Source organism: Camelus dromedarius, chromosome 14 (genome assembly GCF_036321535.1).
Source record: "Camelus dromedarius isolate mCamDro1 chromosome 14, mCamDro1.pat, whole genome shotgun sequence".
Lineage (NCBI taxonomy): Eukaryota > Metazoa > Chordata > Mammalia > Artiodactyla > Camelidae > Camelus > Camelus dromedarius.
This window is the reverse complement of record NC_087449.1, coordinates 69,854,193-69,869,055: the sequence shown is the minus strand read 5'-3', so window position 1 is coordinate 69,869,055 and position 14,863 is coordinate 69,854,193. Positions and strand designations below refer to the sequence as shown.

Sequence of the window (14,863 nt, the reverse complement as noted above, 5' to 3'; positions counted from 1 at the left end):
GGTAAGTGACCAGTTTTGTGGGTTTTAACACATGGCTTCTCACTTCCTGCGGGAGACACGGCCCTGACCTGCATGTCAGCTTTTCTGATGTGGTAAAAACAAACAGACGTAAGCGTTTTACTAAGTGACTTTTAAGTGCCAACTTTTATTAAAGACAGTGTCCCCGCTCTCTTGTACTCTTGAATAAACACTCCAGCTCCCTGCGCCTGGGCAGCCCTGGCGGGAGAGGCACAGCCACCCCAAAGGCAAGCCGTCCCTGCTGCGGGCAGCAGGACAGATGGCCAGCTGGGGCCCGCCCCCCGGCCCAGTGCCGACTGGCACACCGGTGCGTTTCCTGCTGGGTCTCGGGTCTCTGGGCGGTTCCGCTGTCCTGTTCACGCACCAAATGTTGTCCACTGCCCGTGTTTTTTCCTCCAGGTTCCAATACCTGTGGTTGGACTCCTTGCTTTTCAGAGGCCACGTTAAGGCCTTTCGTGCCCGACCCTGAATTTTAACCTTCGTGTGTGAATGGATGCAAACCAGTGCTCGTCACCACACTGCAGCACTTGGTGTTCAAACTAGACTTCCTTCCCCCCGTTTTTTAATACTGTTTTCCTAGTAAATACTCAGACCTACGATGAGCACTTGGTGAGAGTGTAAGGAAGGAGTTTCGGGAACTATGGACCCCAACCCCGGCTAGGCTCCCCCCACTGGAGCCAGAGCAGGGCTGCTGCTCTGGTCACAGCCTGGCCTCTGGGCGCTGACCTCTGTTAGCTGAGGCCTGCCGCGCAATGTTCCCGTGCCGCAGAGTCCGTGAAGTCACAGAGAAGCAGCCGCAGGGTCCTCGGCTGGAAGCTTTGCTGCCCCGCCCCCTGGGCCTGGCGGGGCCTCCCCGCCAGCCTCCACCAAGTCAGCTCATCCTCACGGCGTTCCTAACACACCAGCGCGTCTGGAACCAGTGTTTTGAGGATGCCTATGGCAAAGTCCAGCCTTGGGCACGAGTTACGTAGGTTTTATAACCTGAAAATAAAAAGGTGGCAAAAAGTGGGCTGGACACAGTGGGGATGTGTGTAGGCAGCCGGCCTGCACCCTGCTGCGATGGGCAGCCTCCACTCGGGCTGGCTGGGCCCACCAGGCGCTCCAAGCAGGAGGTGGTCGTGCTGGGAGGCCAGGATGCACGCTTCCATCTTCTAAAATGTGAAGCCAACTTGACGCGCTAGAAGGTGCGTGCCAGACATGTCAGGTGGCGGCGACGGCTTCTTGCTTTCTGCCCCGAGAATGGCCGTGTCTGGGCCGCCCCACTGGCTCCGTGACAGGGATGAGGCTTGTGGGCCATCTGGGCTGCAGGCCTGAGCACAGCCCGGCAAGCAGACTACTGGTTCTCTGCTCCTGGTCGGCGCTGGCCGCGCGGCCATGCCTCACCATGTGGCTGGTGTTGGACCTTCCCGTGTCAGTGGGCGGTCGGGGGGAGGGAAGTTCTGGAGGAGTGCTGTGGGGTGCGGGGAGGGCTGACAGCGCTGAAGGCTCAACCGTGCACGGCCAGGTCCAGTGCTCTCCTGAGCTGCTGCCACAGCGTCTTTCGTGACAGAGTAACAAACGGGGATGTCATGGTTTCTGTGCAAGTGAAGTTGACCTTGAGAATAAGTTCTTCCCCTGCCGTCGGAAAGCCTCCTGGGCTCCTCCACCCTCCGTCGGGTCAGCGGTAGTGCCGCAGGTAGACGAGCTTCTGCGGAAGGAACCTCTCCCTGCAGAGGGGACACTCCGTCTGCGGGGGAGGAGGAGGGTCACAGGCTGGACCAGGACAGCCCCCGGCTCCCCGCCGGCATTCCCAGTAACACATGGGATGTACCCACGTCTCCTCTCTATAGGTGAAGGGAAAAAGTGTTTTCTGAGGCTGCAGACCTGAGGCCTTAACCCTGGGCAGTCAGGCGCAGAGCAGGGACAGTGCCTGGCTGAGATGACCGGCCAGTCCACAAGGTGACTCGGGACGGGTGAGGACACTTGGCCACGGAACGACTGTGGCTGTCCCAAGCTTCCTGGGAGTGCGTGCCTGTGTCGGCGGTCCCATCTCACGACGCCAGCGGTTCTACCCCTCAGGACTGGGTCCCTCTCGCCCCTGGAAGTCAGCCCTTTGCCTGCCAGGCACTCCACGTGGGGCCAGCACTACAGGGAGGCAGCGCTTGTGCCCCTAGGAGACTCCCACAGAGCAACTGGGACCCCGAGCCCCAGAGGCTGAGGAAAGCTCCCGGGCAGCACGTGGACGGAGCGGGGCATTGTACACTAGGTGGGCGCAGCCTGGGCCCTCACGAAGGGGCTGGGTGGAGGTGTGGGGGGGGGCCAGGAAAAGGCCTCCTCCCTAGAGTCAGCGCACAAGAGGGGCACAGGCTCCTCCACTCTGGCCACCTGGCTCGGTGGACCCCACGCCCTGAGCTCTCAACGCTGAGCAGCTGGCTCTCACCCTGAGGGCAGGGGTGGCCGGAGCCTTTCAGGAGCGGGGCCACCCCAGACTCCAGGTGTGGCCCCATGAGCAGTTCAGCAGGGCCTTTAGAGACGCGCCGCCCCTCCAGCCCACACAGGAGCTTTGAGGGGCAGGCTCCGAGTCCTCTGCACCCTGGGTGGTCTGCACGCCTGGGCTCTGGGCCACCCACCTTGGTGTCGCACCACTGCATGATGCATTCCCAGCAGAACAGGTGGCCACAGGGGGTGGCTGTTGAGTGCCTGCGCTCCTCCAAGCACAGGGTGCACAGGGAGTTTCTGGAAACCACTCTCACTTCTACGTGGCTCCTGGTGGGAGAAGGGGCAACAGGACAGAACTGAGCCTCCGAGTCCTTCCCTGAGCCTGACGGCCACAAGGCTGAGCCCCCCCTTGGTGCCGCCCCCACGCACCTGCGCTGAGACAGGCTGCAGTGTGGCTTCCACTCCCGCCGGGCGCGCTGCCTCTGCCGGAAGCCGTAGAGCTGCAGGCCCACGGACAGCGCCAGGTGTAGCAGGGATACGAGCCCCAGCAGCCTGTAGCTGGCGCGAGCCCTCGGGTCCTCTGCAGGCAGGCGGCGGACGCGGAGCTGTCAGGGCCCCGGACAGATGGTCACACGATCAGTTGGCACAAGGCACCAAGCAGCCAGGGGGCCAGGCCTCCCCTGGTGAGTGAAACCAAAGCCTGTCCTTCAGTGCCAGGGGACAGTGAGCCCTGGGCCTCTGGCTGAGTTGGGGGCAGGAACGCCTTGCAAGCTCTAAGCACTGAATGGTGGCCAGGGCGCTGCCAGACAGCTCAGGGCCCTGTTCCCGGTGGGAGCCAAGCACTGAGTGAGGAAGACAGCCACAAAGCTTGGAGTCTGCAGGTGAGGACTTCTGGGAGTTGGGGGGCCGGCCAGGGGCCTGGGCCTCAGAGAGAGAGGCTGGCAGAGAAGGCTGCGGAGGAGAGCAGACCCTGCCCCCAGGCCCGCAACTCCCAGCCACACCCATGAAGGGTAAGTAGCTTGCTTTCTACTTCCGTTTCCATTCTCTCAGCTGGGAATGGAGACAGTTGAGTCAGCCAGACGGGACAGAGCTGGAGCCCAGAGGCAGGGCCCTGGGTGCCCATGTAGGCAGAGCCCTGGGGCAGCCCCCATGCCCTGACTGGGTGGAGCCCCCATGTCTCCAGGCTCCTTTGCGGCAGCAGCAGCTCAGCAAACACTAAACACTGAGCGAGGGCGGTGAGGCTGGGCTGGGCTGAGCAGAGGGAGGTGCAGGTGCCTGGGCGGCGCTACCAAGAGAGGCCTGGAGGGGGTGGGGGTAGAGAGCCTGGAGACCCTCGGGGAGGCAGGGGGCCTGCGGCAAACCCTTCTGGGTGAATCTGGAAGCAAGGGCATCACTGAGACCCAAGAGGGGAGGCAGTGTGCCAGCCGTCCATCGAGGTTGCGGGGGGAGACGGTGGTGGGAGGAGACTAGCAGGGTGCTGCAGGAACAGGTCCCCACGCGGTCACCGCAGGGTCACCACCAGGGTGACATCCCTACACCTGGCCTCCCGCCCTCCATGCAGACAAGCCAGAGCTGAGTAGGTCCAGGTGACCCCTGCGACTTACGTAGGTGATGCCTGTGAATCTCTTGGCCATGTGGTAGAAGGCACCATGGATGTAGAACCAGGCGACGTGGAGCCGCTGGAGGCACCCAAGGCCCTGCCTGAGTAGGGACGCAGCCCGCAGGAGCGCTCGCTGCTGCTGCTCCGTCAGGGCGGTGACGTGCTGGTGCAGCCAGCGCCGTGCCCCCCATGGGCTGCGCACACTGGGTGCCAAGCTGCCCTGCAAGGGCCGCGTGCCATCACTGTCGGCCTGCAGCTCATGCTCCAGGTGGAGCAGGGCCTTGTCCAGCAGGTACGGCAGGACGGTGTGCAGCGCAACCAGGACCCCGCGGCGCAGCCTGGAGGGCACCCGGCTCTGGGACGGGTCCACCTGGATGATGCCCACGTACTCCTCCCCGAGGGTCTGATAGCCTGTGGTGGTGGTGGGGCCCCACGTGAGAGACAGGCAGGGACCTGCCAGCAATTTCCTCCTCTCTACTGGATCCCTACCTTTCCTCTAAAGGATGACACTCCACCAGGGGCCCCGCTGCCCGTGCCCTGTGACACGGCTCGGTGCTGAGACCCCTCTCGGGCTATGGGTTCAGCCAGAGAAACGGTCCCAATGGCATCCTGGGCAAAGTATCCAGGGACACAAAAAGAATGAAGGGGACACAGACAAGACAGGAACTCAGAGCTTTCAGAGGCCCGGCCAGGGCTCAGGGCCTGGGAAGGGGCTCAGGGGCCCCTCCTTCCCTGAGGCTGCATCCAGGCCAGTCTAGGGACACTGGGAAGCACTGCAGAAGACCCTCACTCTGCTGGCAGACCCTCCCCTGTCCTCTGGTCCCCTCAGTCCCAGGGTCCCACCAGGGGCTGCAACCTGCAAGTGTGGTGAGACCAAAGTAGGCGACATCTGACAGCAGCTCAATCTCTTTCCTCCACTCCAGCCACTTCTTTGCACCTGAGCAGAGAAACAGCATTATTCCTGACAGGGTGGCGGTGAGGCTCGTGCAGTGGTAAGAATTAGGAACGACCCTCCCTCGTGCTCCCAAGGCCCAGCCCAGACATCCCTGCACGAGGCGGAGACTCCTCTTCTCTCTCCCCTGGCCGCCCATGCTGTCCACTCTGCTCCATCTCCATCTGCCTCGCCCGGGCCACTGAGAGTGTCCTGAGACCTGCCCACCTGCAGCCACCCCCGCTCCAGGACCCACCAGGGTAACCGTTCTAGAGACCAGAAAGGCCACAGAGACAGTGTAGTCCAGTGACCAGAAGCACGAGACCACCCACCAGCACAAATCCCAGCCCCACACTGCTGGTTGTGACCTCAAGCAAGTTACAAGGTATCTCTGGAGTCCCCATTTCCCTGTGTGTAGGAGGAGAACTACAAGTCCTACTCGCAGGGATGTTCTGAGAAAATGCGTTAACGGCCCAAAGCACGGAGAACAGCGTCTGGCACAGAGTGTAAGTCAGAGTGTCGGCAGAACAATACACAGGCCATTTACTCTGGTCGTTGTCCCTCTCCTGCTCAGAGCCTGCTGACGGCCACTATGCCCCGAATTTCTGGTCGCTCCGAACAGGAGCCCGGCTGTGGTCCGGAATCTGCCCCACGCTCCTGCCTCTCCGCTGGGCTCCACCGCCGCAGCTCCAATGAAGTTCCCTCGTGTCCCCAGAGCCGTGGACTCTTTCACACCTGGTGCATGGCCCCAACCCGCGCCCCCGGCAGCCGGGGGGCAAAGCCCGGAGCGCTGGGCTTCTTCCTGATTCAGCTCAGGCCTCGGCGGGGCGGCCGCGCTGAGCCGGCGGGTCTGGGGCTCGTCCGCCCGCCTCGCGCCCCAGGCCGGCGCCCAGGACCCCCCGCACGGCCCCCGGGGCGGGCCTCACCCGCCAGGCTGTGCAGGGCGCCGCCCGCCGCGCTCCGCAGCCCGCCGCGGTAGTAGTCATCCTTCTGCGCCGCGCGAACCACCTCCGGGGGGCTGGCGGCCGCGGGGACCATGGCGCCGGGGTCCAGGACGGCCGCACCCACGGGAAGACGCCTGATGTCGGAGCCGGGCTTGGCGTGCGGCGCGGACCTCGTGCGTCACGGCGCGCGGGGCGGGGCCGGGGCCGGGGCCGGGAAGGCGGGGCGGGGCCGGGAGGGCGGGCGGGGCCGGGAGGGCGGGCGGGGGCGGGGCCGGGGGCCGGACTGAGTTGGGCCCGCGCTGTCTCGCGCGAGACCGTGTTAAATGGGGTCCGTGCAGAGATCCGTGCGGGCTGACGCGGCCTTGAGGGGCAAGCGCAGAGCGGGAAGGGGAGAGTGAACGCGGGGTGGCGCGGGATGGCGAGCGGCTCCTGGGATAGCCCCCAAGTCCTGAGAGGGACGTCAGAGCCAGAGGAGGTGCCGATCCCCCGTTGCGGGATGCTCGCTCGCCCCCTGCGGCCGGAAGTCAAAAGGGGGCCCCCTTGGTGGGGCGCTGGCACCCCCTGCAGGCCCATGGAAGGTGCTCTGGGGCCCGGGACAGAACGAGGAGTGCAGATTTTGGAACCTGGGTATTTACACTGGTGACCGCTCAGGCCCTACAAGTGCAGACCCCTGACCCCTCCCAGCTTCTCTGCTCAGGGGATGGACAGAGAGAGGTCTGGGAGGCCACACACTGTAGGGGACAGAGCTAGGAGAGCCGGGCGCCCAGGCACAGGCCACAGCTGGACTAGAGCTTTGGGGAAGGTCCCTGAGAGGGTCCTGGGGGAGGGCAGTGGGAGGAGGCATTGGACGTGTCCTGAGGGCTCAGGGCCTGGAGCAGATTATAGCATCTGCATCTGCGCCCCATTGGGTAGGGGGCACCCCCAGACTAACCAGAGGGATCCCAGCCTAGGAGAAGGGCCCTTTCCAGGGGCACTAAGGGAGCCATGAGACTAGGCAAGAGAGAAAGAAGCCAGGTGAGCTGGGGGGGGGGTGGGCAGCCTCTGAGGCCCCACTGACCCTGGTGGGAGGGCCTGGTTGAGACAGGCTGCAGCTCTTGGCCTCACTTCCGCTCTCACAGCTCCGTGACACGGAGCCAGGCCCTGGGGACAGGCTCCGAGTTCCTCGGGGCTCCACCAGCTGTGGGCAGGCCCCTCTTGGAGGGACAGGGCAGGACCTGGGTGGTCCCCCAGCCCCTCCTGCTGCTGAAGCCCCTGTGCCCCTTTGGAGTGCACCCCTGGCTGTGTACCCCGTTTTCTGGATGCAGAGGCCACCCACTGCTTTGGTTTTCGGCCTGGGGTGGACCCTTGGGTGAGGGCAGGTGGAGACAGGCCTTCACCAGCTTCTGGCCAGCTCTCATGTAACAGGCTGAAACGCAGACGCCTTCCTGGCCCGGGAGGTGCCCTGGCCTGTGCCCACCGGCACCAGGTCGGATCTGGAGGCAGGTTTGGCCCCTTCCTTGGGGTCGCCGGCTGGCACCTCCAAGAAGCCACTGTCCCCCACTAGCAGGTCCCAGCTCCTTGTCCAGGATTTCATTTTCCGGCCTTTCTTCTCACCAGCACAGCTTTGCAGCGCAGGGCAAGGCCAGAAACAGTGTTATCAAGTTGTTTTGGGGATGTGGGGCCTGGGGTCCAGCCGGGTTCAGATCCACCCAGTCTCCTGCCCTCTGCGGTGGGGCTGGTTGTTAGCGGTGGTCACTAGTGCCCCAGATCGTGTGCTAAGATGACTCGAGTTTGGGAAGGGGGGTCACATTCCAGAACAGCCGGCAGGTGGCACCATCGGCCCATCCGCTCCACCAGGTTAGCCGTAGAATTTTAGGGGATCAGTGAGTGAGTTTCACCCCAAAGAGAGAATCTGGATCAGAACCAAAGACCGGAGCGCCGGCTTGCTGGGCCTCCGTGTGGAGACGGGGACTCGGCCGAGGTGGGGACAGGGCTGGCTTCCAGAGGGAAGTCCTCGCCTGATGACGAAAGGCAGCTCTCCGTGCCCCTGGGCAACCAGGCAGCCCGGAGCCCTGTGAGAGGCCGCGTTCTTGGGCCTGGGACTCTGGGGTGGGCCAGCGGGCCGGGGGCTCTTGCTGGAGGCCTCACTGCATGGCTTCTGACAGCAGTGGCCCCTGAGGCAGGACGGTGGGCGAAGGGCCAGGTGGTCTTCAGGGAAGGCGGCCCCAGTGGGGCAGAGGTATCTGACCAGAGTCCAGCCCCAGGTGAGGCCCTGACATCCAACACTGTGCCTGCAGTGAGGGCTTGCTCTGTTTTTATTTTAATTTTTTAAACAGGGTATTGAATCCAGGACCTTGTGCGTGTTAAGCATGTGCTCTACCTCTTGCCTGCTGCCCCCTCCCTCCAGTAGCAGCTGAGCCTGAGCCCGCTGTGACCGCAGCTGTAAATCCTCTACCTGGTGGAGCTCTCACTCTGTCCGGCAGAACCCCCGGCCTCAGTTCTCTGGTCTGCGCAATGGGGTTGCCAACGTAACGAGCTGGCATTTATTAAGAACCAGTGCACGAATCCACAGAAGCAGGCTTGGGGGGAGGGATCTGGGTCCGGACGCCGCCTGGCTGGTGCAGATGCCGCCCTGTCAGTGGGAGTGTGGTTCTCAGTCCTGTCCCCACTGAATTCAGTCCTCCAGTTGTCAGATTGTCCCTCCTCCAGGTCACTTGCTCTGGCCCCTCACTGAACCTGGCTAGGTGGAGGGGTGGCTCTGCTGCCCACCTCACTCTCCTGGATTCGCCACTCGTCTCCCACCCTCCCCAGCTCCACCCGGCACCTGGTGGGCAAGCCAGGGGCCAGCTGGTCTGTGTCCCTCGGCCGCGAGGCCTGCTTCACCCGACACAGCCTTCCTGCCTGGGCGGCTGCGGTGCTGTCAAGCCTGGCCCACGTAGGCACTCGGGAACTCCTATCAGGAGAAGGAAGGAAGGAGGAACCGGCCCCGGAGTCTAGCTGAGGTGGTCTCACTCACCCCCCAAATCTCCAGGGCTTGGGGTCCCCCCAGGCTGTCTGGACACTGGGCTGGATGCACCCCTGCCCTGAGACTGGGGGTGGGGTGCTCCCAGGCAGAGCCTTCCCTGGACCCCCTGGATTCCTGGGCCCATCCTAGAAGGAGCGAGTGCTTCTCATTGGCTGAGGGGACAGTGAGGCTGAGATGCCAACCTGGGGGTGGGGGTGGCTAGAGAGAGCTGCGTGTACACCTTGGTGCCTGGCCAGGATCCCTGACTGGACAGGCGCCTTAGGGGTGTGCAGCAGAGGTGGGCACTGCTGCCCTTTGTGGGGGGAACCACCTTGTCCGAGGTGGGGTGGGTTGTGAACTGAGCAGCCATAGTTCTGGCCCCAGGCGTGGGGCTGGCATGGCCCGTTTCTCCCCTTCCCTGTGGTGGGAGCCTGGGCAGGTGGAGGGACTGGGGAAGAGCCTGCGCCCTGACCACTGACCACTGACTGTTGGGGCGCAGCCCTCACTGGGACAAACCCAGAGAACCTGGTGGCGGTGGCTGGGAAGCCCGGGAGCACCCCTCACCCCACCAGGCAGCGGATCTGGGCCCTGGAGGTGTGTGGGGTCGGGGTGCAGTGGGCACAGGGTGGGCTGGGTGAGGGCTGCCAGGGGTGGGAGGTGAGTCACGGCTGTAGGTGGAAGGCACCCCAGAACCGAGCTGGGACTCCCACCGGCCCCTGGGGCAGAGGCCTCCCAGCCGAGGGGTGGGGGACCTCATGCTGCAGGACTCACAGCAGTGCCCTGCCAGGGGCTTGCCAGGTGAGGTTGGGACGGGGCTGCCTGGGGCTTGGGCTGGTCTGGGAAGTGATGTCAGGATTCCAGGGCTCAGGTGGCTGGCCAGGGACTCTGCCTGTGGCCAGGGCCAGTGTGTCCCTGTGTTGGCCTGGGACAGGAAGGCACGATTCCTCGCCATACAGTGTGTCTGGCAGGAGCAGAGCTGGTCTGGGGCTCCGGGGCTCTGGTCCACTGCCAGGGCTTCCAGGGAGCCAGACAGGAACCTGGAGCCTGGGGGGCTGAGGAGGGAAGAGGGTACCATCCAAGTGGTGGAGCTAGGAATCAAAACTCAGAGAGGCTATGTCTGGTCCAAAGCATGTGCAGGCACAGGGTGAGTCTCACGTCTGTTGGGTCCCACATCTGTATCCTAATGCCTTTGCCTGCTGCTGGAGGTAGGGGAGGGGCCCCACGTGAGTGCAGCCATCATCCAAGTCTGAGCTGGTTGGTGACTAAGGCCTGGACACTATTGGCCCAAGGAAGAGGCAGTCTGGGAGGGCTTCCTGGAGGAGGAAGTTTTGTACTGACAGGAGAGGCAGGGCTCCATCCAGACAAGAGGCCATCCCCCAGCCTCCCTTAGGGCTGGAGGTGGAGGGGTACAAGCCAGGGCCTTGCAGGGTGGGGCATCCAGAAAACTGAGGACCCTTGAGCACCAAGGGGGGCCAGAGATGGAGGTCTGAGCAAGGACACTGGCTGGGCAGGGGTGTTGACAGTGACTGGCACAGGTCAGCCACATGCTCCCGTCACTGCAGCTCAAGGAGTGGCATCCATTCCAGCACCAGTGTGTGGATGGGCACAGGGAGGTCAGGCCCTGACCTGGGGGCTCATTGTGGAAGGAGCTGTGGGGATTGTGGCCAGCGTGGGAGGGGCGTGTGCTGGAGGCTCCTTGGAGAGACCCTCCCACAGTGCCACTGTCCCCATCACAGCATCCTCCTGATGGGGACAGGGACAGGGACAGGGACAGGGACTGCCGTCTCTGTGCTGCAGATGTGATCTTGAGTAGGTGCTTCCTTGCCCTGTGCCTCAGTTTCCTCCTGGGCTGTGGCAGCCCCGTGTGTGCAGTGCGCCAGCCTGAGGCTCGCTGTGGCTCCCCTTCAGGGTGGGTCCCTGGGGGCTGAGCGGCTCAGGGTTTGCTGGGAGGAGGGAGCAGCGGTGGTAAAGATCTCAGAGAGCAGTGCAGGGACTTGTAAGCGTTTGGCAGCAAAAGTGCTTTGTTTGTGCACTCAGGTGACGATGATGGGAGCTCCTGGGGGTCTGGGTGGAGCTGAGGGGGTGGCCCTGGCTGGGAGGCACCTCAGGTGAAGGTGGAACTTGGAGTAGGGAGGACTTTGGAAGTCGTCTCCTCTTACTGTCCCTGCTGATCTGGTGCTGCAGGGTGCCCTCCTGTGCCATCTTGGCCCTGGGGACAAAGGCTGGGGGCAATGCCTCCTGGTGGTCAGCACAGCCGTGTCCCTGGGCTGGTCCGCAGGGGTGAGCCGCAGAGGCGAGCGTGTGTGCAGTCCCTCCCGGGACCATCAGACAGGTGGGGGAGCTTCTTCCCCAGCTCCACCGTTGGAAGAGGCACAGGGGGTCGGCAGGCCAGTGGGCTTGTCCTCCTTCACTGGGACCTTGGATTCTGGGAGGGGCCGGGGGACAGGCATTTGCTGCCCAGGTCTGGAGACTGGGGGAGGGTGGGTGGGGTCCGAGCCTCCAGCCCTGTCCCCGATTGGTCTGGAAGCAGGGTGGGCAGTGCTGGCAGCCGCCGAAGGGTGGGCCGGTCATCCTCGGGGTGGGGAGGTGGATGACCATGGCTGCCCATGGCCTCAGGCGGGGCATGTCCTGCCTGGAGTTGGTGGCCCGCTGATATTTTGGTTTGTTACAACTGCTCCTGTGCACGCAGCCTCATCGGGGCCATCCCCTCCCCTGGCCGGGAGCGCCCTCCCCTCAGGCCGGGAGCGCCCTCCCCTCAGCCCCTAGTCACTCCCAGCTCTGCCTGCCCAGGGCCTGTGCCGGCTCCTTGGGGTCACTGGCTCCCAGCCCAGCCCCCACTCTCCCGCTTCACAGTCGGAGGAGGGCCCCCTCTGCTGGCCCCGGCGCCCCTCACCGTGGCAGTCCCCTCCCTGCCCAGGGCCGCCTGTGTGTGACCTCAATGCCCCCTGCCCTTCACTGGTGGCTCTGAAGACCACGCCCCCCTCCTAGCCCCCCGCCCGCTGTGCCGCCGCAGACCCACGCCTCTCAAAGGGGCCGCTCCCCCCAGGTGCCCTCCTCCAGCCTCTCCAACCCGCAGGAAGGACTCTCGTTGGGGTCCCAGCTGCCCCTCAGCCTGTGGTCCTCCGGGAAGGGGTCTGCAACGGCCACCCCAGGGTGGGGCTGGTCCTGGGTGTCTGTCCCCTTTGTCTGCTGTTGAGTTTCCCGCTGAGGTTGAAGACAGAGCAAACGTCCAGGAGAAAACAGAGGGCTGCATGGGCACTGGACTCTCTGCATGCGAGTGACCGACGCGGCTGGAGGCTGGCCGGCCCTGGGGCGCAGCTGTTGGCAGACAGAGGGGGGCCTCTGATTGTTGGTGGCTGATGCCCACCCAGCAGTGAGGTGTGGGTGCCACGGTGGTCCCCCACAGGGGGCATGGGGACAGTGAGGGAGAAACAGAGGAACAGAGGAACAGGGTCAGGTGCCAGCCATGGAGGCGACAGAGCTGAGAAGTGCCTTGTCTCAGCTCCCCTGGGGAACCCTTAGAGGTGGGCTGCGAGTTTTGTCTAAGGATGCTGGACTGGGACCTGGGACTCTAAGCCAGCCCTGGGCCCCAGGGACCAGACAGTTCCTTCCAGCCACAGGGCCTTTACACATGCTGCCCCTTCTGCCTGAAGTGCCCCCTCCCACAGACGGCCCCTGCTCACAGCAGCAGCCTGAGCTCAGCTGGGCCCTCTTACCCACCAAAGACTCAGGGTTCCTTTCGGGGCTGCAGGGGGCTGGTGTCCGACAGAGGTGTTCCAGGCAGGGCCTGTGCTGTCCTTCCTCCGGCCCCTTCCTCTGACCCGTCTAACCCCCTGCACTGTGATGTGGAGGCTGAGCTCACCAGATGTTTCTAGTGCCCACCTCCTGTGGGGAGGCAGAGCATGGAGCTGCCAGCTGGACCCCAGTGACGCTCTGGGGTGGAGTGAGTGGGGCTCAGATCTGCCCGGAGAACGTGGGGTGGAACCCTGTGATTGCGGGCCGGCCCCTGTGAGATGTGCTCCTGGTTCGAGGGTGGAGACAGAGCCCCCACGGGCAGGGGTCCCGGGGCATGAAGACACGGAGGGGCCCCCCGCCAGGCCGGGCTCCTCCTGCCCTGGGTGGGCCCTGCGCCTGCGGTCTCTTGCGGGGAGGGCATTCTCTGCCCCTGCTCTTCAGATCGGGAAACCGAGGCTCAGAGAGAGCTTCTGGGCTACACAGAGACAGGCTTCCAAGCCAGCTCTGACCCGAGACGCCACTTCCACAGCAGTCCCTTCTGCAGGCCTTAGGCACACTCCCCGCCGCTCCTGACTGGCCGGAGCGCGGCGGACTGACTACGCTCACCCCCTCGGGCCCCCCGGGCCGTCATCTGACATTTACCACAGGAGAGCTTAGAGCTGGTCACTTAAGGGACAGGGGTGCATCTCACCAAAAATAACAAGCGACTCATTACATGTTAATATAAGTAACATTTTATGGAAAACACTATTTTTTCCCAGAATGGAAAATTCGGCAAGAAGTGTTCTACATTGTTGCGAGTCTCTGAAACGACTGGGTGGAGAAGGCAGCTGGGCGCGCCTGCCTGCTGGTGCACCCCGTCTGCGTGGTGGCGGGAGGATGACGAGCAAGCCTGCCCTTCGGGCAACCGTGGATATGCTTTGATGCTTCATCAAAACTGGACCAATGAGAGCTTCTTTTTTGGGCGGGGGGTAGTTAAGCTTTTATTTATCTTTGGTGGAGGTACTGGGGATTGAACCCCGTACCCTGTGCATTTTAAGTGCACACTCCAACACTGAGCTATGCCCTCCCCCACCGGTAAGAGCTTCTTAAAGGGCATTGAAAAGTAGAACCAAAGCCACATCGATGGCCGTCAGGGACTCTGCTGCGGCAGCACCTTGGGCCTGGTTTTCACTTGGAAAGGTCTTCACCAGTGCGCGATTTTGGACCCACGTGTTTCGGTCATCCGGAGAACGGTGGTTTGCTGAGCTCAGTGGATTTCTCCAAATGTTGGCACATTTCATTATATCACATTAACATCACCACTGCTCTCATGAGAAAAAGCCTTTCAGTCTTTGGAAGCTGTTGGTACCAAGCCAAACTCAGGTCCGCTGGCCCGCGCGCAGTCAAGCCAGACTCCTGACCCCGGTGCTGGTAAAGTAAAGGGCAGCGTTTACAGTAGGCGCCAAGCAAGGGGTCCCAGCAGCTGCTGCTTAAAAGACCCAAACTCCCCCAAGCCATTCAAGGAAAGGTTTTTAAAGACAGGGCGGGGGGGGGGGGCGTGGTCAGCCGTGGACGTTCTTCTGATTGGCTGGTGGTGAGGTCATCGGAAGTCAACACCATCAGCCTTCTGGTTCCAACCGGTCTGGGGTCTGCGTGGGCAGCACACAGTTAACTTCTTCCCCCTGGTAGGTATTTCAGTGTCTGCAAAACAGCTCAAAGGACCTGGCTCAGAATATTATCTGCAGCCCTAGAGGAGGAACTTGGGGTCCGGGACTTCGTTTAATGGCTAAACTGTTATGTTGTCTTGCTAGACTGTGTTCCTTTCTTTCTGCATTTTCTCACTTCTCCAATAAAACGTACTCTTTGGAACTTGGGGAAGTCCCAGGAGATTAAAGTTCTTCTACAGGCAAGAGGCTGGCGGGGGACGTGGGGTGGGGAAGTCTGTTCCAGGAAGGCCCCGGTGGGTCCTGCTCAGTTACACTGACAAACTCTCATGGTGGATACAAGTTCTCCCAGGTGCTAACGCTCATTAAACTACGACTTTTATCGCTGGCGACAGATCCTGTCACTGCATCATTAAGTGGCGGCCTTGCCTCGTCTGTTTCCGAGAGCACAGCCGGCATGCAAACGCACAGCTGTATGGCAGAGCCACGCTTTGTCTACCAGCTGTTCTTTTGGATGAAAAACAGAGTCCGGGGGCTGCACCTAGGGCCAGGGCAGGGCAGCAGCTTTGCCCCCGGAGCAGAGGGGCT

The 14,863-nt window shown here is 63.0% G+C and overlaps 1 protein-coding gene across 4 annotated transcripts; it reads right to left on the bottom strand.

Annotated features, from left to right (window-relative positions):
* Window positions 1-125: 125 nt before the first annotated feature.
* PEX10 (peroxisomal biogenesis factor 10) lies at window positions 126-6,076 on the bottom strand. Of its 4 annotated transcripts, none has more exons than XM_064494160.1 (6): window positions 5,894-6,076; window positions 4,893-4,973; window positions 4,041-4,256; window positions 2,866-3,041; window positions 2,628-2,763; window positions 126-1,744 (listed from the first exon to the last, which is right to left on the bottom strand). In XM_064494160.1, exons 1-6 carry the CDS (start codon window positions 6,003-6,005, stop codon window positions 1,398-1,400), a joined length of 1,068 nt encoding a protein of 355 aa, XP_064350230.1. In that variant the 5' UTR covers window positions 6,006-6,076; the 3' UTR covers window positions 126-1,397. The 4 variants fall into 4 exon arrangements, with proteins under 4 accessions (XP_064350230.1, XP_064350229.1, XP_031319714.2 ...); XM_031463854.2 differs by having other exon boundaries at window positions 1,523-1,744; window positions 4,041-4,447; XM_064494159.1 differs by lacking the exon at window positions 5,894-6,076 and having other exon boundaries at window positions 4,893-5,869.
* Between the last annotated feature and the right edge of the window lie 8,787 nt (window positions 6,077-14,863).

Excerpts from the sequence above, each read along its gene's own strand:
- PEX10 (XM_064494159.1), bottom strand. The coding sequence starts at position 5,127 with ATGGGCGGCCAGGGGAGAGAGAAGAGGAGTCTCCGCCTCGTGCAGGGA. Across the intron at positions 3,042-4,040 it reads GATTCACAGGCATCACCTAC|CTCCGCGTCCGCCGCCTGCC; the intron begins GTAAGTCGCAGG and ends GGGCCCTGACAG. Across the intron at positions 2,764-2,865 it reads TGCAGCCTGTCTCAGCGCAG|GAGCCACGTAGAAGTGAGAG; the intron begins GTGCGTGGGGGC and ends TTCTCCCACCAG.